At 39.3% G+C, this 23449-nt stretch overlaps 1 protein-coding gene across 2 annotated transcripts; it reads left to right on the top strand.

Annotated features, from left to right (window-relative positions):
* The first annotated feature begins 6047 nt into the window (after positions 1–6047).
* On the top strand, positions 6048–14570 carry tbx3a (T-box transcription factor 3a). Of its 2 annotated transcripts, none has more exons than XM_079364236.1 (7): positions 6048–7069; positions 8251–8518; positions 9015–9161; positions 10059–10135; positions 10673–10830; positions 11197–11840; positions 12751–14570. In XM_079364236.1, the coding sequence occupies exons 1-7, from the start codon at positions 6678–6680 to the stop codon at positions 13198–13200; spliced, it is 2136 nt and encodes a 711-aa protein (XP_079220362.1). In that variant the 5' UTR covers positions 6048–6677; the 3' UTR covers positions 13201–14570. The 2 variants fall into 2 exon arrangements, with proteins under 2 accessions (XP_079220362.1, XP_079220361.1); XM_079364235.1 differs by having other exon boundaries at positions 8251–8533.
* Positions 14571–23449: the final 8879 nt, after the last annotated feature.

Raw genomic sequence — 23449 nt, 5'->3', positions numbered from 1 at the left:
CAAAAGCAACAGGTGTCAAAGTTTGGGTTTTCAAGAAGAACCGGTTGACATTTTAATTGTCCGTTTGTCTGAAATAAATACTTTTAAAAGGAGGATCTGACCATGAAAATCCCATTTTTTTTAAAAAGATATTTTTTGACACATTCAAACAATTGCTTTACATTAAAAGGTAGAGTATCTGTATGTCACATAAAGCTTCTTTTTATGTAATGTCAGATAACCTGATGAGTTTTATATGTAAAGTAGAATTTAATAAAATAAGTTTCTTTTTCATTTAAAAAATGCATTACATTTTATACCTTTTTTTTTCAAAATATGTTTTTAAAAAGTGCTTGCCACATAATCTACTTTGTTTCTTTAGCTGCTACTTTAGAACAACAAACTGAAGTGGCAGGAGGTGCATGAAGTGAAATCCACAGTGAAAAGCTTGGATTATGGGCTCAGGTCTGAACACAGCACCTGGAGGGAGTGGCTGCAGAAATTTTCCAGAAATAACCTCCCCAAAAAAACCATCACAACAGGTCTGCAGGAAGGTTTCACAGACAAAAAAAGATCTCCTGAAACATAAATCCAAGAAGATCTGACTTTACCAGGTTGGGAACTGACACCTTTTTGAGTTTTTCACAAGGTCATTTTGGGATGAGTTGCTGTATATACTGCTGTTTATGTAGCAGGAGTCCTTTAGAAGCTGCCATAAAGCCACAGTCACAGCTTATGATGCAGTATATCTGTAAGCATAACCTTTATATTTCCGATTGAATGTATATATCTAGCATAGCACTTATAATGGATTTACTTTAAAGATTACACTTGATCCATTTACCAAAATTACCATTCTCTATTATAAAAAGTCTGATTGTAAGGCAGAAAAGACATGAAAGACATGTATTCAACCATCCCATCAGTGGAAATCACTGCTGGTTTCTTTTACCCGGCCTTTCAGATTGCATGCCACTTGCTTTTCCGCCTATGGTTTTCCATTTCAAAGCCCTATGTCTCCATGTAAATACCAAAACACAGTAATCCAATCTGACCCCATTGCAAATTTTCCAGAAACTATAGGGGGGTAGAGGGGTTGACATGAGCCACACACTTATCCCACTTAACCTCCAGAAAGAGAAGCCACCCTATAACCCTGTAGCCCAAGATTCCCTCGCTTTGAGGAATGTGCTTCTTTATACTGCTCTGCTCTTAAAAGCTCTGGGTCTTGAGGTTGGACTCAATGGCAAAAAAAAAAAAAAAACTTTAGAACTTTCGTGAGAGTGTAAACTCAAAGCAGCACGACACCGGTGCCAACGGTGGCAGGGATAAATAGACAGCAGATACTCACATTAAGGACAGCACCCTTCCCACTGCAAACTGCAAATCCAAATACTTTTTGATTCACAGCCTCTAACTGAAGCCTCTCATGAACAAAATGGTAACATATTTACATTGTGCTAACTTGATTACAAATAACCTGAGGAATGATCTGCTTCCCATTTACAATTGTTTGTTTTTTTAGTATGCACATTTGTCAGGGTTGGAAATACATAATAGAAAAGATGCTTATGTGTGACGTTGGCGAGCGGTGGCACGTAAAGGCAAGCAAAAGACTTTTGACACATGGCCTACATGTGAGGCGTTTAGCATCTTGATCACACAGCTTGTAGTGCCTGGCAGCTGTTTATGGGTCTGAGCAGACACATCCTCAGCATTATGCTCTACAGGTGATGCATGCCACTGGACTGGTTTGTTCTAATGTAGCTCAGAACAGTTCTTCCTCTATTGTACAGCAATAGGTGATAATGAGCAAAGCTTGTTTTACGTGAAAAGGAGCCATTAAGCAAGTGTTTGGTGGGTTTATTACCAGATAACGTAATGCAATCTTGTTTAGAATCAAAAATGTACTTCTTATGCGTTTTCAGCTACAGCTTAGTTCACCTCCCAATGTTGATACTTTAAAATGTGTTCTGGTTAAAGTTTTTCTCCTGTGAATTCCGATTCACTGACATTGGTTCCACATCTATCTGTGAGTAAATCCAATTGCTCTTAAAACTAATGCAGGCTTCTGTTTAAAGTCTGTCAGCATCTAAATGTGCCATATCCAGAATAAGGATAACGTGCTGAACATGAAGCATTTTTGTTCACTTTGTATTGACTTTTTCTGTACCAGAGATGCAGAATTGGATATATAAAACTGTCCCCTCTTAAAACATTGGCCAAATATTTAAAACATCATCTTCTCTCTCTTCCACTCGATATGGTTTGCTTGAAGGTACCCAATGATTAAAAAAACAACAACACATCAATAAGGCAGTCGAATTCTTTTTAGATTGTGAAGGTCACGCAGGAAGATCCACACATTTACAATTTGAATTAATTGAAGAAATTGATATGTTTTTCTTTGCCAAAATAGATATTTTAAACCTGGAATGGTGCATAATAAACTACATCACAATTTTGGAAATAAGGTGTTTAGCTTTCCTGGAGGAAGAACCGCATGCAACAAACCTCATCCATAACAACATGGTATGGAACTTAAAACTTGGGAGACACCTTTGTGGAACACTTAACTATGAGACCACGCTGCAATTTTCACTGTCAACCTGTAGTCAATGCTCTGCCGTCAATAAATACATCCCCTAATTAACTAAAATTGTTTTTCATCAATAGCTATAACAGAAATTGATGAGCGCAAGGGTGACTTGACTAAACACGCGAGATGGAGACAATGCATCGACAGGTAAGTAGTTTATCACTCCTTCTGCCAATTGACTAAAACACGTCTGATTCTTGGAAGTGCATTTTCCAATCTTCAACCTTTTTTGGTGCAATATTCCCTCAATGGATCTCAGCTTTATACCTACATCTTTGGCAGTAAATGGTTTGCATTTAGAAAGTCATTATGCTGTCAATTGAACATCTCCCCCTCCACTTTGTGCCAGGATGTCTTATAATGAAGTTTGGAGTCATTATGTTAGTTGAATATACTAATCTTGTGATGTTTCCTTTCCCCCTATCACGTCGTGTTAGGCTTGATGACTCTCAGCAAAGACAATCTGGTCCATTCAGGAGCGGTGCCACCAAGTCTGTCCGCGCTTATCATTAACAATCTGCAAATAAACAGGACAGCATACATTACATCACTTGCAGCTCCATGATCAATTCCAGGAATGTCTTTGAAGCTTTGCTTAATGAACCTACACAGTATAGCTGTTGTGTGTGTAGTGCAGTCAGGGCTGTGAGGCTTCATAACCCATGACCTTAATGCAGTTTTTCCTTATTGATAATATCGGGAGGTTAGCAGAGAGGGTAACAGGAATATTGAATAAGAACATATAGTGGTTGCAGCTGAAATTAAATGCAGCAGAAGCATATGAAAGGAACTGCATTATATATAATTTTAAAAAAAAAACGTTCTTCAAGGCTGATTCCTGATGTGCACTAAATGCATGATTCTTTTACCTATCAGGCAAGTTTAAATTACTCCCCCCCCAGCCACGTTGAGTGACAAATTTGAGAGCCTTTCCTGTCAACTACATTTTCTTTTGATATCTCTGAAGATGTAGGGGGAAAAAAGAAGCGCTGACAAAGTTCTCTTCATCAATCAGCAATGTCAGCTCAGACCTTTTTACAGCCTACCGCAGTCCCTGAGAGCCCTAACCCTGTAAAAGTTTATATAGTGTATTGACCATTCTTCTACTTGCTTAGCTAATGAAGCCAGCTTGGCCGCAGAGACTGAAAAAGGGCTGCCGCCGCAGTGTCAACTCTGCTTCCTATTTGATGACACCTTCCACTAAATTGAAATGTGCTGCTAATGAGGGTGAGTGTTTAAAGAAGAGAAAGAAGCTGCAGTAATTGACACAGAGCTGACCTCAGTTGCACAAACAGTAGTTTGATAGGCCCAACACAGGCTGCAGAAAAGAAGCATGTTAAATTGTCAGCCAGTGGCTCAGCTCATGAATTTAGCTTCTGAAGCTAAGTTAGATGTAATGCCATTGAATGCTACATTTGTTGCTACATTTGTTTTTCCCTGTAAATCAAAACCACAAACATGAGGATGCAGGTGTTAGTGGTTCACCTTGCCAAATGTACACTAAAGAGGGCAATGTATAGGCCTAACTCAAATCATCACAGGCAACAATTGAGCTGCAAAGAACAAAACATGCCTACAGCAGAGGCTCCACACTAATACTTGCATGCATGAGCAGTGCTGAATGGAAACTCAGTTTGCTTTCAAAAGAGCTCCCAATATGAGCCCTGAGGCATTTACAGACTTTTTCCTGCTCCAAATTTCCAAATCAAACCAACTAAACAAAAAGCTTCAAACTATTGTACAACATGGAATAAATAAATAAATTTTACTGGTGAAAAAAAAAAGAGCACATTGTATAGGCTGAATTCTTTTGTGAGACTTCGCCCATATGGTCTCCCCTCAAGGACTTTGAGACGAGCCACCACAGCTTCAGTCCCCGTGTGGATCCACAGGAGACAGACAATTGACTGATAATTGATGGTCAATGTTTGTCCAAGGTGGTTGAGAGGCCAGGGCTCTCTCGTTTACTCGTGAATTTGTGGTTAAATAGCATTTTAGTGAGTACTAACCTTGCGTATGGGACGCATAGTTCTTTAGACGTTTTGTAATGAGACATTAGCATTGCACCTACAAGTGAGCTTCTGCAGAGGTGTAATTTAATTGGTAAGCTTTGTATACAATCCATAAGCTTTTATTTATAGGCTCAGCTTAAACGGAGCAAAAAGAAGACCAGAACTATGTGGGCTTACCTGTTATAACTGATGAAGAAACTTTTATTAGAACTGTGCTAAAGTAGGGTACAAACAATTGTCTGTTTGTAAGATTAAATCAAAAAAGTGTCTCCTATTTCAGTTCATCTATTTTGTGCGACTGTCACTCGCCCCTAACTCTGAGCCAAAATGCGCGTAAAATTCAACTCGTGAAATTATTGTGCCCGGAAAGCGTGCTGCAGAATTGACTGGAATCACTCTAAAAGGATGTATCATTGATGATACGCTTTCACCAGTGAACACATCCTCTCGTACTCTGCTATTCTGCATGTATACTGTTAGACTGCATCGCTTGAGTTTCAAAATTGCAGCTCCAGTTCCAAAGGGAAAACATGATCTTCTTCACATTGCACAGATTCTTAAATGGTTCCAATCACAATGTCTCAAACACAAATTTAGGCTGGAGAAAAAAAGGGAGCTGATTATAGTTTCCCTAATATTGCATTAAAATGCTACAACTAACATGATAAAAATACTAAAAATAAAACTACTATAAAAAAATACTAAAAATACTAAATATTAAGTTGACTACACCAATGTAAATATTGAATATTGTTATAAACAATTATTAAGGATTCATGCGGCAGTTATTGACATTAAATAAACTTATGATCGCGCGCCTCATCCCGTCTTCATGCAGCTATGTTCTCAAATGAAGATGTTACAGGAAATGCCAGCTTTGCCGTGCTGTTAAATCTCAGGACATTTAGTGGTTTGCAAAATGAAATCGACGACTCATTACATAAACATGAATTCATACAATTCTGCGAGCGACTTTAAAAGAACAAAAAAAAAAAAGTGCTTCGCTACAAGGACAGAGAAGCGAGTCGACAGCGGAAACAATCACAACAGCTCGCCCGCAGAGCGTGCCGGCTCCCCGGCTCCGCTTGTCCGCTCTCTGTCCCCTCCTCCTGCAGCTTTCACAGAGCGACCGATAGCGCAACTTCTCTAACGATGTTGGCATATTCACACAACACCGTCCACAGAAGGGTGGTGTTTCACGGCAAAGCCCTTTCCAGTTTCCAAACACCTTTTTATAAGTCTGAAGTCTGTCCCCTCCACCCGACCTGTTAAAACCACGCCTACGCAGCCACACAATTGGTCCGAAAGCGTCAAAGAGCCAATCAAACGGAGCGCTGCTACTCGTAACATGCAACACATCCATACAGTATGAAGCCCTATGGGCCACAGAGGCGCTAGCAAAATCACGGAGCTGGGACCTTACCACCTCTCTCTCTCTCTCTCTCTCTGGCCGTCAGCGGACTCCTTTCTCTGCACACGTCTTTCCCTGAAATGTGTGTGTGCGCGACAGAGAGAGCAGGAATAAAGTGTGTGTGTGCGTGTGAGGGTGCATGTCCGGAGCAAGTAAAGGCAGGGGGATTATTCGGCGCTATCGAAATATTTCAACACGTCGCCCTCGCTGCAGGACTGAAGCCAATAAGAAGGAACGCATTTTAACAGGAATGCCGATATTGTAAACAGCAGCAGAAGAGAAAGAATGCGCCGCAGTCAATTAAGTGACTCACCCGAGTTGCTTTAATTCGACTAATGTCCGCGAGCCAGCGAGACGCAGAGAGGTGTCCGATGCGCGTCAGTCTCTGAAGTAAATCGCTCTTGCAGCACTTGTGAAGGATCATGGAGAACTTTTTTGACATTTCTCTTTGCTGACTTTTGATACAAATTCAACAAACGATTGTAAAGCTTTCCTACAACTCGTGAAAACACTTGGATTCTTATTTCAGCCGTTTTAGGGAGGAATTTCCAAAGCGTTTCAACTTTGTTTTTCTTCTTTTTTTTATTGTTTGCTCCTTTTGAGCTCAGGCTTCTTTGACGGTAGAAACACTCTCTCAAAATCAAACCAGTCGCCTCCATTCGTATCCAGCTCTTGGATGAACTTCCTGATGAGAGATCCAATCATACAGGGATCAAGTATGGCATATCATCCGTTTATACCTCACCGGGGTCCGGAATTTGCCATGAGTGCAATGCTGGGGCACCAGCCTCCGTTCTTCCCGGCCCTGGCTATGCCTCACAGCGGCTCGCTCTCTCTGCCGGGCGCGCTGGGGAAGCCGATCATGGACCAGCTGATGGGAGCTGCGGAGACCGGCCTCCACTTCTCCTCGCTGGGGCACCAGGCTGCTGCCGCCCACCTCAGGCCTCTGAAGACCTTGGAGCCTGAGGAGGAGGTGGAAGACGACCCCAAAGTTCACCTGGAAGCCAAGGAGCTCTGGGAACTGTTCCACAAAAGAGGAACTGAGATGGTGATCACCAAATCTGGAAGGTAATATTTATTTTTATGTCTTCTATAGAAATCTTTATATGTAATATAATATGCCTAGGAGGGTTGTCCATATTTTTTATTATTGTTATACTGTGACGACTATAGGCTATACTTTACATGCCACTTGGGTTAATATTTCCTTTTGGACAATATCAGAAATCCATGCATGACCCTTTTGTTACCATTTAATTTGTTTAGTTGTATCAATAAAAAAGAGATTGCAGTACGTGTCATTCACTTATCGTAAAGATTTGATCCTATTACGGGTACATAACTTTTCCCAAAAAGCAAAAATCTGACACTGCTCTTACAAACATCTACAGATAGATTTTCCTGAGATTATTTTTATGTTAATAAAAACGGAAAAATTGAGGAAATGCCAACAAATCCTGTAAATTCACGTCATGTCCTTCAAGTCAGCGCTGAACTGAACAGACCTGTGAAATACGTCTTTAAAATGTGAGATTAAAGGCCAATAGGTAGGCTTTAACAATATATCTGGAAAAAAAGGGGGGGGGGGAGTGCAGTTTACCTGCTGGGTTATAAATATCAAGAATCTGATAGCTGACAGTGGTCTTTTTTCTCGGATATAAAATTAGGCTGTTATAATCCTATTGTTAGTTTTCACGCCCCGTTTGTCAAAACGTTGCATTGAAGGATTACTTCATTGATATGTCAGTTTTGAATGTGTGGAGCTCTGACTAAATTATTTCCGTCATCATGACAGTGACAGTATAGGCTACACAAAAATGGCTGCTCTGTGTGTGTGTGTGTGTGTGTGTGTGTGTGTGTGTGTGTGTGTGTGTGGTGTGCTCGAGAGTGTATTTTCTAAAGGCTTTCAAAATAAATGTAAACTGCGTTTGCGTGATGTGTTTGGCCTGGTGTCAGATAAAATATGCAGAGAATAGGCTCCATGTTATATTGTTAATAGACTATATATTTACACGTAGTCTAAGCTGTCTCCAATTGACTTGAGCAAATACCACAAGAGTAGGCCTATACTACGTCCCCATAACTCCTGAAACACTTTTCTTACTATTAAATAAACTTTACGTTTAGGCTACATGTATTAAGCCTATACTGCAAGGCCTATTTACGCATTCGTCAGTCTAAATATTAAAATTGTGTTTTTCTTTGAAACTTTGTAACTTGTGCTCACGATTTGTTTTCCTTTCTCGCAGACGGATGTTCCCCCCCTTTAAAGTAAGGTGCAGCGGTCTGGACAAAAAGGCCAAATACATTCTCTTGATGGATATTGTTGCTGCCGACGACTGCAGGTACAAGTTCCATAATTCGCGCTGGATGGTGGCCGGGAAGGCCGACCCCGAAATGCCAAAGAGGATGTACATTCACCCGGACAGTCCGGCTACCGGCGAACAGTGGATGTCAAAAGTCGTCAATTTTCACAAACTTAAGCTGACAAACAACATCTCCGACAAGCATGGATTTGTAAGTTCAACTAATGTATGTCAATTTTCCTATTTATCAAAATACCAATTTAGTTAGTCACATGTCTTTCCTAATCTGATGTTGATACTTAATTTTTAATCCATTCGCATAAAATGTAAGAATTGTTTGTGTGACCTAGATCACGCCAGATTAAAAAAAATACTGAATTTGTAAATGTTATTATAATGCTCTAATTACTAAGTGCTTAATGTGTTGGCTTTTATTAGCCTATCACTTTCAAGCACCGACCATTTATATTTGTTTGATAAAACTTTTTATAAAAACAATTTAAAGATTACTTTGACAGTTGTTGATTTTTGATATTGTAATTTCTACAAAACAGTATTGTGCACAAGCTCGTATTCCTTCTAATTGAGTAGACCAACATCAGATTTAATAAATAATTTAAAAACCCCTAATGAAAATGATGTAACACCGACCACAAATTAATCACAAAGGGAAAGCTAATGTGCTGTTTTCTGTGACTGTGTTGCAGACCATACTGAACTCCATGCACAAATATCAGCCTCGCTTTCACATCGTGAGGGCCAATGATATCCTCAAACTCCCCTACAGCACCTTCAGGACTTACGTTTTCCCTGAAACGGATTTCATAGCCGTGACTGCTTATCAGAATGACAAGGTAAGCCCAATTCCTGCTCGTGGCTTTAGCCTTATAGTTTCTCAAATAAGAGCTCGATCGTCCCATTAGCCTGCCAGGCGCGCTTTGCTCCCCTTGTCGCTCACTCTGCACCATTTTGTTGTCATAAAATATGAAAGACGTCATATTTGTTTGAGCCTGTGAGAGTGGGGAGACATCGTAGAGGAGAATTGGTGCCATATTCAACCAGTTTGTGGCAGTAAAGTCATAGTTCTGAGGAATGTTATGCAGTTTGTCTTCCTTACATTTAATCACGTGAAAAGGATTTGGCACAGACCCAGACTCTCCCTCTTTCTCTCTCTTCTTTTTTTTGCTCCCTGTGTATGAGCGTGTGTTTGTGTGTATGTGAAAGGATTGGGGGTTGAGAAAGTAAAAGCAGACGGTCAAACACATGCGACTGGATGGAGAAAACAAAAGGGAGGGGGTGCGTTCTTTGTCAGGCTGTGCTGCATAGTAACATTTAGTTGTATGTAAGAAATAAAAATAATGCAAATCGTCTTCTATGCGCTTTGATTTTGTTGGGAGACGCTGGCATACACTCACCCTCCCCTTGTGTGTGGGGGTAACGCTGCTTCAGATTAAGAGGAAGTGGTTTGGAAGTGAAGTTTTGAAAAGTTTACACTGCCGCATATTTCAATATGGCCAATATGAAGACTCGTGCGCATGAGTGCTCCTGTGTTGTTGTTTTTTTTGTCTCTCTTTGTCTCTCGCCTGTAAAACCAAAATCACAGTTTTGGCCTGTTGGGACAGTAATCTCCATGTATTGTCAATTTGCACAAAAAGTTGCCCCATCTTTCAGTCTGTAAAAGCACTTTTGGTTTATGATGGAAACGTTACACTTCAACACCTTAAATTAACACTTAATTTCAAATATTTCAGATAACACAGCTGAAAATTGACCATAATCCATTTGCCAAAGGATTCCGTGACACTGGCAATGGGAGACGGGAAAAGAGGTAAGACAACAGGAGAAAGTGTGTTGTGACAGCAGGAAGAAAATAATCTCAGATGTCTTTGGATTTCAGCAGCGATTTAAGCAGTGATCTCAATGGATTAATCCCACGTCAAAGCTTCCACATTTACCCGCAGGGGGTCTGGATCATCACAGTTTCTGATCACATTGCTTAAGCTAGAAATCACAATTATCCATTAGTCTTAAGGAACAGATACGGAAACGGTGTGGCTTTTAGTGTAGTTTTAATTCCTTTCTTCTGCATTATTATTATTTTTCTAATTACTATTTATTTCAAATCTTAGACAAATAATTACAATTCTCAATTAATTCAAAATACACAGGGCTCTTAAAACAAAAATGTCTTTTATGCTCTCATCTACCGCATAGGTAACAATTATAATCTGCTTCACCAAACCCTAATCATGTCTGGTGTCAAGTCTGCATAATCGCTGATGGTGCTGCTAATACCGTTTCTGATCTGAAATCTGTGATTTACACCCATGGGTGTGCACACTAACCGTGTATACTTTACGCACAGGAAACAGCTGGCTCTGCAGTCCATTCGTTCATACGAGGAGCAGCAGAAAAAGGAGAACGGCGCGTCAGATGACTCCTCTGGAGAGCAGGCTCCCTTTAAGTGCTTCGGCCAGGCCTCTTCCCCCGCCGTTTCAACTGTGGGCCCCCCACACCTTAAAGGTAGGACGAGGGACCCCACAGTCAGTCACACATGCACCGATCACAAGTGGTGTGGAAAGTCGTAAAATACCCACTGTGACAAAAGTGTGTGCCACATATAGAACGGTTGATATGTAGAAGTAAAGTCTTAACACTGGACATGGGGAAATATTGATTGCTCAGTCCTCTGCATTCAAATGAAAATGTGACAACATGTATCATTTCTTGTTGTAAAATTATGTAAGATCCAAAAGTATGATTGGAACACTTTCTGTCATACGTATAGGCCTTTACTTTTCTGCAGGTCTATGTATTCTTACGGCAACGTTGCTAATAATGCAGGATTCACCCATGTGCACACAATTTACGTTCTACTCTGATGTTTAGATTTCTGTGACAGCGAAGAGGACAGCGACGATGAGAGCAAAGACGGACAACTTAAAGACGGTCCAGACTCCAGCAAGATTTCCACAACCACGGAAGACGGGAAGGACCACGAGGCTAGCCCAGCTAAGGGGCATGCCTTCAGCAGCAGTGACAGTATCAGCAGGAGCAGGGATAGCAGCGCGAGGACTGAAAAAAGCCAGGCGGACTCGCGGCAGAGCCCCATTACGCTCATCTCAAGCACCACGCGCTCTGGAGATGAGCTGAAGAGCCCGAGCTTGGAACAGCCCAAAGCGGACGATTGCAGGCCGATAAGCAAAGACAGTTTCATGCCTTTAACTGTGCAGACTGAAAGCGCACACATAGGCCACGGACACTTGCATAATTTTGGATTTCCAACGGGCCTCACAGGACAGCAGTTTTTCAATCACCTTGGGGGCGCGCACCCGTTTCTCTTGCACCCCAGTCAGTTCAACATGGGAGGCGCGTTCTCAAACATGGCCGCGGGCATGGGGCCATTATTGGCAGCTGTTTCCTCGGGAGGGGTGAGCACCATGGACACGACAAGCATGGCATCACCCCCGCAAAGCTTGACGGGAGCGCCGGGCCTGCCCTTTCATCTGCAGCAACATGTCTTGGCATCACAGGTAAAACCTGTTTTCTTTGGCCTACACGCTCCTTGAGTAAAGCATAAATTGGGCTCGACTATCCGGCAGACTGTGGGCCTTAGAGGCCAGCGTGCCTCATTTAATGTGTCAGCAAATGTTATTATCTTTAAGGCTGTCATCGTCTTATCTCTGGATGAGATTTTTTGTGAGAAAGAGGGTGTGATTCTTTGTGTTGAAGTCTTTGCTTAAGTGCTCGTTGAGACGCGCGTTTGTTTATTTTGTTTAAGAGCAGAATAGGCTAAAACTCAAAGTAGATTTGCGCAACTGTATTTAGTCTGACTTTGCTATAGGACAAAGTGTAATTTCTTTATAGTTGTTGTATATGTTTGCTTAACTAGCACGAATTAAGGGAGACAAAGACCGCCATGTTGCAGTTTCAGGAGGACAATAGTTTTACGATAACTCGTTTAATCTGTGGTGTGACACCAGTTGCAGATTCTTTGCTTTATACATTAAAAAGCACAAAACTCCTTTCACCTGCGATATGATATGGCTTGAATGCTAAATATTCTTGAACTAAAATCCTGAATGGAGCCAAGCACTGAATGCAGCTGATAGATACTGTCGCATTTAAATGAAACTTGTGAAGTCCAAAAGCCAAGTGTCAGACGTGGCCCTAAAATTTGAAAGAAGGCATAACTAACTTCTACAAAGGTAAACAAATTATTTAAGCTAAGGACATCAAACGAACTTAGTTGAAAGTTGTAAAAAATTATATTTTTTAGTCATGTTTCCATGTTTTTTTTTAATCGACAAAATGTAGCTACCGATCTAATACAAAAAATAAAAAAAGTTTATCACCACTTTATTATACACCTCCTTTATTGCTATGGTTTGCAACTTTTTGACAGCTTTGTGGCTCACATTTAGTTTCTCCATTCCTCCGCAGGGCCTTGCCATGTCTCCCTTCGGCAGTCTGTTCCCCTACCCATACACGTACATGGCAGCAGCTGCAGCTGCTTCCTCCGCAGCCTCCTCCTCGGTGCACCGGCACCCCTTCCTTAGCGCAGTGCGACCCAGACTCAGGTACAGCCCTTACTCCCTCCCCATGACAGTACCGGACAGCACCCTGCTCACTACCGCCCTGCCCACCATGGCCGGCAGTGGAGCTGATCTAAAGGGGGACGGAATAGTCCCCGCGAGCCCCGTTTCCGGTGTCACCCTGGATTCCACGTCGGAGGTGACCAGTCACTCGTCAACTATTTCCTCCGGCTCACTTTCATTGTCCCCAAAAACTTGCATCACGGAGAAGGACGCCGCAAACGAGCTGCAGAGCATACAACGCCTGGTCAGTGGACTGGACTCGAACCAGGACAGGGCACGGAGCGGGTCCCCCTAGGCTTTGCTCCATTTTTTTTTCTTTCCTTGTTTTTCTGTGAACGCACCACCTTCTTGTTTCGTTGTTGTCATGAAAAGTGAAAAGTGTTGACAGTGATGAAGACAAACATTAGGAGGACTCCCTCATAGATTCATGCAGCTTTTAAAGAGGAAAAAAAATGAAAAGATGAACTGTTTGACGTTTTAGTTTCTGAAATGCACTTTGGTTAATACACATCTGATATGTATATTTTTTATTTGATTTTGTTAAATTAAACAACACGTTTATCCTGTCATTTGAATACCGTACAAGTATTGAAACTAAAAAGCTGGCATGGGGGTGACTTAAGAGATTTTTAGGAGAAGTTGCTGCTGTGTCCTATCTCCTAAAACTTTCATTGTACATTGGGAGAAATGTGGTTGGATATGCACTCTAAATTAATTGGACTCCTTTGAATTCACTACCATTGGACCTTGGAAAGACTGCTGTATCTTGTTGTTAACTCATTCTTTGATTGACCAAAAGTTGCATGCCCCCTACAACCCCAACGAATGTTGTTTTAACACTAAAAGCTGACACGAAAAATATGCTTTCTTTTCCCTTAAATTTGTTTTCTATTAGGTTTAAAAATTCTTAACATAAACGTGTTTACTTCATGCCTTTTTGAAATCAGTATAAGCCTGGTGCTGCGTTAAAAAAACATGTATAATTAAAAAAAGAAAGAAAGAAACTTTGGCCCAAGCATGCGCAATTCAGCCCAAATGTCCAGCAGGCAAAGGGAAGCAGAAATTTAAATACTGAAAATAATGAATGGTAGTAATAAATAAAAGGTGTACATAAGGATATATACAATATTTATGTAATTATTTCATATTGTAATTGCGCGCGTGTAAATACAACGGAGTAGTTTGTTTTTAGGGATTTGTTCTAATTTATTGTCGATATAGGCCTACCTGTGTAAAGATAGTTTGTGGAATATTATCCTTTTGTTGCCATCTACATAACCCCCACCCCACCACCCCTAAAATATGGACTTTATTCCACCACCCAAATATCCACTGAGCTAGTTATTCACACTCACGTGCCATTGTATTTTTATTTTCATTGTCCCCGTGTGTGAAGTGCTACTGTTTCAAAAAGAATGACAAAGCGACAACGCACTGCACCAATGGCTTGAGATTTTTTTTGTTCAGAGAAAAGAAAAAAGAAGTGTTTAAGTGTGGAAAAAAAGTGGACTTTTTTTTGTTCAGATGTTTTCGCGTTAAAGTGCCGCATTATCGAAAAGATGAAGGTTTTTTTTTTGTTTTCCTTAAGTTGTCAATGAGTTCTGTTGTATTGGAGTTATGTCTAGTTTACGACATCGACATCGTGTTCTTGAAAGTTTCAATAAAATATTTAAATGACGATGTTGTAGTGTGTCTCCCTCGCTTCTCAAAACAATAAACCCGGAACGACAAAATATTACCTTTCAAAGTTTCAATTGGCCTATCTGATACAAGGCCTTTAGCATATAGGTAACGAGGCTTCCTGAGATCGTGGCCTAATCGCTGTTTTAACTATGGAAGACTTTCTCTACTTAAGTAAAACGGGAGTGCATTTCAGATAAGTCGGGTCGAAACAAAGACTCCCAAAGACGCTCTAAGCTCCAAAGATCATACCTGGGATTCCTTCCTGGACAAGAGGCTCCGCACTGGAACTGATTGTTTTATTGGTGTCATTTGCGTAACCTTTCCAAAAAAAATATTGTTTTAGGCTACCACCTTATCACAACTAAAGGTGGCCCAATGACACCTTAGAGCGGATCGACAACATAGGCTTTAACACTAGTATCAATAATGGAAAGCCATGAATACTCCATAGACACAGCTTTATTTGAAAAGACAGAAACTTTTCGTAGAATCAGACATGATGATGGACAGCCATCTCTCGGATAATATAAAGCTAGTGTCAACTAAAGTTAATTATGGTGGTGGAAAATATTAAATATGTTATGGGATGTTTATTAAAACAAGCAAGATGTGCACATCAATAAATCTGAACAATATGTCCTCTGAGGTCCGTCTTTTTTTTTATCACTAAGACTCAATAGTAATTTGAGGTCAACCTAAAGTGATAGCTCCAAAGTTCCCTGAAAGCATCACCGCAATATGTGTTGAAAGTTTTGCTGAAAGGTGACATCATAAACTCTTGAAGGGAGGCCAGCATCGCCTACTGAAGAAGTGTCACACAGGCCAGAGGTAAACCTGCTAAGATAATGAAATCCTCCTGATTACCCTTCTCTATTGCACCTCCAGACATGAGTTTATCAACTCCATATCTTTATTTGTATATCGTCTGGTTAATATGTAGCAGGCCTGGCGCTGGAGAATAGGTGTAAACATGATACTAGCTGTCTCAATTGGTCTCTCTTATTGCTCACCTGGCGCCTACGATGGTCATATCTTGCATTTTATTGCACGGAAGGCGACAATGCGTCTGTAATCAAAGCAACGGACGACGCCCCCAAGCGGCAACAGGGCAGCTTTAATATCAGCAACAAAGCAAAACAAACCAAAGACAAATGCTGAGTGATATCGAACTCAAAGTTGGCTACACATAGACTCTCTGATCTACTCACACGACGCAAACATCTGTAATGTGTGCTAGGCCTACTCTAAAGTTAATAAATGCCCCTAAACAATAAAAAATATATATATATTGTTCCAAATTAAAAAAAAAACAGCATTAAGTTCAGCTCTCCATATCAATGTCCCTGTGTGTGTAACCGCTGGAACCCACATGTTGGACTACATGTATTACAGGGAAAAAGAGATGGCATCAAATATATGACAGAAGAGAAACAAAATGAGACTCAATGACATAATCCTATCATTTCAAACACGTCTTTGCCAAACGTGTCTACTCTCTAACACGTTGATATAGGAGAGCATTAAAATGAACATGCTTAAAAGTTGGGACATGTTTCGAATGATGTCACCTTGTTGATACACATGAAAAATGATGAGATTATAAACAATTTTGAAGACGTAGATTTAGGAATAGCTATGTGTTTGTTTAAAACCCGTGTTTTCCTGGCCTCTGCTTGTTGCAGGTCAGAGATTTTGTTGAATATGTTTTGCTTTATAGTTTTGACCCGTTTTCCTTTCCAGCCAACCAAACAACAAATTGCTTCAAATTATGACAAACTTCGAAGTCCTGCGCGTCAATTGAAACTTTTGGGAAGTTTGATTGCACTGACATGATGTGTCTTCTGCGTTTTCACTGCACAACAGGCTTCAGTTTGTTATTTATTTATTTATTTTTTAGCTTGGTCTAACAGGTTGCTTTCAAAAAGAAAATACATCCATTTTATAAGTTTGGGGCGCCATCTGGTGGCAAAGTAAGAGTAAAAATAAATTAAGCAAATATGAGACACCCAGAACGTGTTTGATTTATTCCTTCATCGCTTACAGCACTAAACCATAAATGACTGAATAACTTTCCTGCTCTCTTGCAACTTTCTGTTTTTATAACTTGCTGCTGATCTTCTTTAATCCTTGACTGCACTTTCAAGAGCACTTTACTTATATGGCTACCATCCCAGTTAAAGTTTTAACGATCAGTTACACTTTTTATATTTCTTGGTTACATTCCATCATTTGTGTTGCACTGTCTTGTCTTTTTATCTGTTGTGTTTTTTTGTCCAAATTAGATTTGTTGCAGTAAATCAAATTTCTCTTCCAGGGACAATAAAGGTCTGAACTGAACTGAGGGGAAGTGTATGTCTATTAATGCTTATAAATATACCTCCCAGGCTGACTTTTTGAATGTAAAGTGGAAACACACAAGACATGAAAAGTCTTCATTGTAAACTGTGATTTTCATATAACAGGCCCATTCTCAAAAACTGTTTTAGTTTCTAAACAGATTAATCAGTTTAATACAGATCATCAGTGACATCTCAAAATATGCATTACAATTGGGCATTTAGAATAATAAATCCTCAAAAAAGAAATTGATCACAGTTACAGAGCAACAACTGAGTGAGAATCTGACAGAAGCAACAGCGTCCATTGCCAATTATTCATTTGAAGGTGACTGCTGCTTCCCTTTATTAGAAAAGGAATAAGTAACTCAGTGTAAGTGAGTGTATAATTGTTAAATTAGCATCTGATTTTGAGGTTGTGCTTGTTTCATTCGTTCAGTTGCATTCCATGAATGTGTTTCAACACGATCTCTGATTTGAGATGTTCTACAGAATCATAAATTACTTTTGGATTAGAAGGTGTGTCTGGACGTAAGTGAATGGAGTGGCAGAGAAGTTTAGCTCTCCGTATGCATGCTAACTGTATTTATAGAGACAATATAGCTAACACAGAATAGTACTTAAAATGAGTAATATTTACTGTTATCCAATATAAAAGTCTTTGACTGTACCACCATTAAACATGAAACACATAGGGTGATAAGAAATAGTTGGATTGTGCAGCACAGCTTTTTAATCTATCCATTGTAAAATGATAATCACAGTAATAAGGTGTTCTATTTTAAGTCATAATCTATAGGTGTGCCTGTGTATAACAGAAGTCTGTTAACATTGTTGGCCAACATAATCCTGCCAGAAGGATAACAGTCTATGGTATTACTGTATAATATGTGTACTTTAAACACACAGAACAGACAAACACCCTTGCACATGTTTTACATGCACATCCTCATGATTGTTACAAATAGTTTCTTTGAATGACTAGAATGCATTTTTAGTTTTAAGTTTTGTATTTAAGACTAAATTGTGTCACTGCAGCATGCAAGAGCCACTTGGTTTGTGTAAAAAATGTTTATAATAAAAGAGAATGAAAGCAGTGAAGCGTCATACATGGACACCAATGCACTTTGTCTATTTAAAGGTTGAGTGGATTATTAGAGATACCTTGGCAGATTTCACTTATACAATATTGCAGCGCCCTCTAGTGTCCAAAGAAACATACTGCAGAACAAAATACTAAAGAGAAAATGTTCCAAGAGGGACATGTGGTCTTTTTTGAACGACATTAGTCTTTTACTTTAACATTAATGATAATATTTTGACATTCTGGTTTCCTTTTAAAGAAGGGAGAAGAAGGAAGGTTCAGAACACATGCAGAACTTTTTGGGGAAGCATGTGCACAGCATTCAATATCCACAAGATAAACAAGGTTTAGGAAACAAAATAAACATTTATGTATTTTTATGAATTGATGCATGCTTGCAGCACTGAATGTGTTCTTCATTTTAAAGCACATCTAAATATGCAAAAAGCCCTAAATGCCTATGTTTGTAATGTCTAACAGTCACCCTGTTTATGCTATTTGCACCTTTCAACGCACTACCTCACTTTTTAGCTTAATCTGCACTCTGTTTATGTTGTTAATATTTTAATTCATCTACATTCATACTACCTCATAGTGAAATACTCACAAGTGCCCTTGTCTGTCGATTGTCTGTCGTTCGTTATTTGTTGTCCAAATGTCTTCAGTTAAGTTATCTGTTTTATAGTATTGTTTTTTTATTGCTAGTTTTTAGTGCTCTTCTTTAGCACTGCAGGTTTGCACTGGGGTTGGGGGGGATTGCAATTTCATCTGTGCTGTATGTTTAACATGGAGCATATTTGACAATAAACAACCTTGAGTTGAAAAAAAAAAAAATACGGTAAGCTTATTCAAATGACTCTTCTTGTAAAGTTTTTATGAGACTATTGAAATGGTTGAAAAACTGCATTGTCATGATTATTCTCAAGTCCTTCAATTTTAAACTGAGCTGAAATATGGTTCATTTTTGTCCTACTTGTTTTTGTCCTAAAACATGAAAAAGGTACAATAAAATCTTGTTGTTGAAATCTTGATGGATAAGAAAAACATTAATTGCATATTTTATAAAGTGTTTCCAGAATTGAATAAATAAGAGGCATGCACAAGGACTAACAGCATCAAAGAGTGATGAAGAAACCTGAGAGCCTGATCTCTGACTGTCTGTTTTAAAGAAAAAGCCCGGGGGGAGTAAACTTGACATTGGTGTTTTGAGAAGTTTCAGCTCAAAGTATCACTTCTAAGGATAAAGTTACATTATTCTGCAGCTCACTGACAAGCTGAGCTGTCAGTCAATAAAACTCTCCATTTCTGCTGCTGTCAACCTGACTTCTCCTCAGTCCTGATGTGCTGCCCCAGAGCTAGAAGTGTGTTACGGCTCGCTTAGGGACATGATAGCGCACAAAGCTTTTGTTGAATCTGTTGTTCACGTCAGTCCATATCTTATAAAGAAATGCAGTATACAGAGAACATTGTCTGCAGCTGTGCCCATTTTCTAAGTTCTATTGAAAAATATTGAAGAAAATAGATGCTAAATTATTCCTCTGTAGTTTATTGAAAAAATATCTGCTTTGGACACATTTTTTAAGTTTGAATTGTGTCACTTCTTGGGTTCTGTAAAGTTCTCTTTGGCTGTTTTACTTTATTTTTACTTTCTCTGGAAATCATCCTTTTCAACGTGTTTTCTTAACTCCACCATGCAACAAAAGACAGTGCAGCAAGAGATAAATACAGACAGCTAGTCCTTGGTATCTCCCCATTGATCCATATGACCCTGAATAGTAAATATTGACAAAGGCCTTCTACTTTATGTATGTGTTATAAAAAATGTAAACATGAAGTTTTATATAAGTATCAGCAATATGCGAATAAGTCACATGATTACAGAAAAGCTGACCATGAAGAAATTCTTTTTTTTATATAAATTACATAAACATTAAGCTTCTAATACAATAAAAACAATTATTCGCTACACTGAGGATGATCTGTATTCATGAAAAAGAGAACATATGCTTCCCACAAACAAAGAATTTGTAAAAATCCCGAGATGTACCCTTTTCTTGAATTTCCCTCGGGATCAATAAAGTATCTATAAAGTAATCAATAAAGTATCTATCTATCTATCTATCTATCTATCTATCTATCTATCTATCTATCTATCTATCTATCTATCTATCTATCTATCTATCTTTTCAGATCTGTAGACATTCATTTGTAGAGATGAAGATGGCAAAAAAAAGTTCTTAAACATTAAGAATCCACCAGTTAAAAATGATTGTTCAATGACCTTTCCTTAAACATCTGACAGCAATAACAAAATAACATCTTATTTAAATTGTACTCATTGGTTTTAATAAATCTAATCAAAACATAATAAATATACCTGACATTTGCAAACCCTGAAAGAATGCCAGATGCAAAAGAAAAGTATGCCATATGTGTGGTATGTCGTGTGAGGCCCGATACATTGTTTGCACACGCAAACCCACTGCCAATCTTTTGTCTTGGACTAAATGGCTTCTTTACATGCTTCTCACTCATTCAAGTTTCTTAAATAGCAGCCCAAGTGTAGCCGCAAGATCCTTCCTTCTAAGAGGCGACGTTTAATCTCTACCATTGGCTGGAAGTTTAAACGAGCTGTGGGGAAAAGGAGAGGACAGTCAGCTCTGCCTTCACAGGCCTAATAGTCTTCGCTGTCAGCAGCACTTCATACACAACCAGCGGCTGGCAGATTAGAAGGAAGGCTTACCACAAACACAGGCAGACACACGCACCACCGTGCAAGAGAAATCGAGTCTTATACATGTGCTTCTACTTAAAGTGGGTATTGAGGAAATGCACAAATTATACTCTATACAAATATGTTCACACATGATATTCTAATGGGTTGTGTAGCAATTAGCCAACACAGACATGAATTTCTTGAGACGAGATTCTCTTCTTTGAGTTGCATGACAACTGCTTTGGACATGGACTTTTTCTTGGAAATTGATGACAACATTTCAAACTTATACTTGCTCTAAAAAAAAGCGTTCAGGATTCACATTAATCCATCATTGATCGACAGACAGGTCCGAGATTATTGTCTGACCCCTGTCACATCTGCCAATCTGACTATGACCTTTTACCATATGAAACAGTTCAGCAAAAACTTATCTGTGACTATCCCAAGCAAAAATGAAGTTTAGGTGTATTCAGCCAAGCCAGGCGCCTTTCAATTCCATTAAAAATCAGTTTGAATTACCAAATCTCCCACTTTCTTTCTGCCAGTGTGTTTAACGTAGGCTAGTAGCCTGAGCTAACACCGTTATCAAGTTGAACATTTCCTCCAATGCCATACACTCCATCTCCTCTGATCTTCTCTAGTTTTATTTGCAATAATTATTAAGTATAATCAACTGCTGTTTATCATCTCCAACATAATACACTCTCACAAACAATCGGGTAATACTGGCAAAACCAGAAAAAGGCCATAGAACTAGCATAGAAATCACAGAAACAATAAGCACTTGTGGATGTATTGCAGAGCAGACACAACAGTAGGTAGTACTCACAATGGCCTATGCCACTACTGTGTAGATATGGCATTGATTTGTCGCAGAAGTATAAAACAGGCTTTAGCAATCCGCTCGATGGGAGGATCTCCATGGACACTTATTGAAAAGAGTCAAAGCCTCTGGGTGCATTCTGCTCGAATGCAGATGCCTCGGGCGAGTCAAAGTGCTCATCAGCAAGAATTGGCATTTTGCAAACTTTTTGTGATTACCATTACCAAATGTTATTTTATTTATTTAACTGGAGATGAGGAGGACACTAAATCAGGTTGTGTTTTGTGCCCTGACTGGCTAGTGAAGCTACGAGACCTGCCAATTTCAAAAGACATTTTGAAAATAAGCAAACGGACTACAAGTTTTTATATCTTAAAAACTTGATATATCACCCATCCATACTTGTATTGATGCACTTTCCAACCACCTACAACTGTGATGTTGGATTTTCTACACAGGTTGGTCTGAAAACAAAGCAATGCCACCAGATAAACATGGAACTTGATGTGAAACTAAAGTTGTTCACTTTGGAGCCAGACACTGGTTTGCTGATGTCTTAGAGATATCAGCAACTGTAGGGTGTTTGTTGTCTACTATAGAGGGGCGGCCTGAGTTCAAGCAGAAGAAAGATGTTGACTTACTATTTGCACACTCAACATGCTTCCATTGAAACACATAAATCAGTGCAAGATTGTGAAATGGGTGGCTTTGGGATTGAACATTTCTTCTCGACTACCGGTAATTCTAATTACTACAGACTCATAAAGAAGAGTTGTAGGTGGAAAACTATTTCATACCATAATAAGACATAAAATGCTATTTGTATGGAAGTCCCTGATTTTGAGTTAGGTCAAGATGCAAGTCAACAATTCAATATGACAAGAGGGAGTCTTGGAAGTCGCTTAATACTATCCACTCACTACAGCTGAATACCTTCTATAGACTATAGCTTGATCATCATCAAACACTTTCATATTCTTGCCAGGAGAAGCAAAAACTGAACCAACAATCTAATGATTAAACAAACATGCACCACATCCCAAGCAACAACCACAAGATGCAAATTCATCAAACCAATCAAAGTCTTTTCACAACCCCGTTACCATACCATATATGTCATGTACAACATCTGCATTTGCCTGCTTTATATCACAACAATCTCTCCCTATAGACTGGTGATTTCCTGACCCCATAGAGAGTTCTTTGGTAAACACTCCTTTGAGCAGTCTTTGTCTCGGGAGCAAGAAAGATCATTGTGGAAATTCACAACTGATATTTATTAAGAAACATGCTTGTGTTTACTCATAGATACAAATGTGGTTTTTATTTCACTTAATCTTCATAAATCCATGTTTTACATAACTCTATAACAAACATACTTCTTGTCAACGCCAACATGCTGTCCAGGCCCCGATACTTTAAAACCATTGATATAAAAACATAGTGGTCAATTAAATGCATACTAGTATTTCAAAGATGTGGGAATCAACCAATCACTGGACATGCATAACTGTGCTGGCTGCACTCAATCAGACAATGCTGAATCCACCTCAGCTCACCCAAGAGGATTAGAGCCCAATGCTCAGTTTGCTCCTCCACTAATAAAACCTGTGCTCATATTTCTCTGTCAAGTGAATCTAAATAGTTTGATAAATCATTTGTTGCATGCTGACCTAATTTATTGTTTAATTGATGCTCTCTCCTGTGATTTTTCAAGAAGACATATTTAGCTTGTTAAATGAGTATAATTTACTGTTTTGTTTTAAGAAACTGTGCCCCACCATAAAGCGTCCCCAGTGACACATAAGATTAATCATATTATATTTTAGGAAGTACATCATTATTTATTGTGACATCATGCCTCAGTAATCATTCAAGCTCTAAAGCTCAATTTAGTGG

This window comes from Symphodus melops (assembly GCF_947650265.1).
Source record: "Symphodus melops genome assembly, chromosome: 16".
NCBI lineage: Eukaryota > Metazoa > Chordata > Actinopteri > Labriformes > Labridae > Symphodus > Symphodus melops.
This window is presented reverse-complemented; position numbering and strand designations above follow the sequence as displayed.

Bases quoted from the DNA above. Each gene is read 5' to 3' on its own strand.
- tbx3a (XM_079364235.1), top strand. From the start codon at position 6,678: ATGAACTTCCTGATGAGAGATCCAATCATACAGGGATCAAGTATGGCA. The intron at 8,534-9,014 runs GTATGTCAATTT...ACTGTGTTGCAG, and splicing joins GATTTGTAAGTTCAACTAAT to ACCATACTGAACTCCATGCA. The intron at 10,831-11,196 runs GTAGGACGAGGG...TCTGATGTTTAG, and splicing joins GGGCCCCCCACACCTTAAAG to ATTTCTGTGACAGCGAAGAG.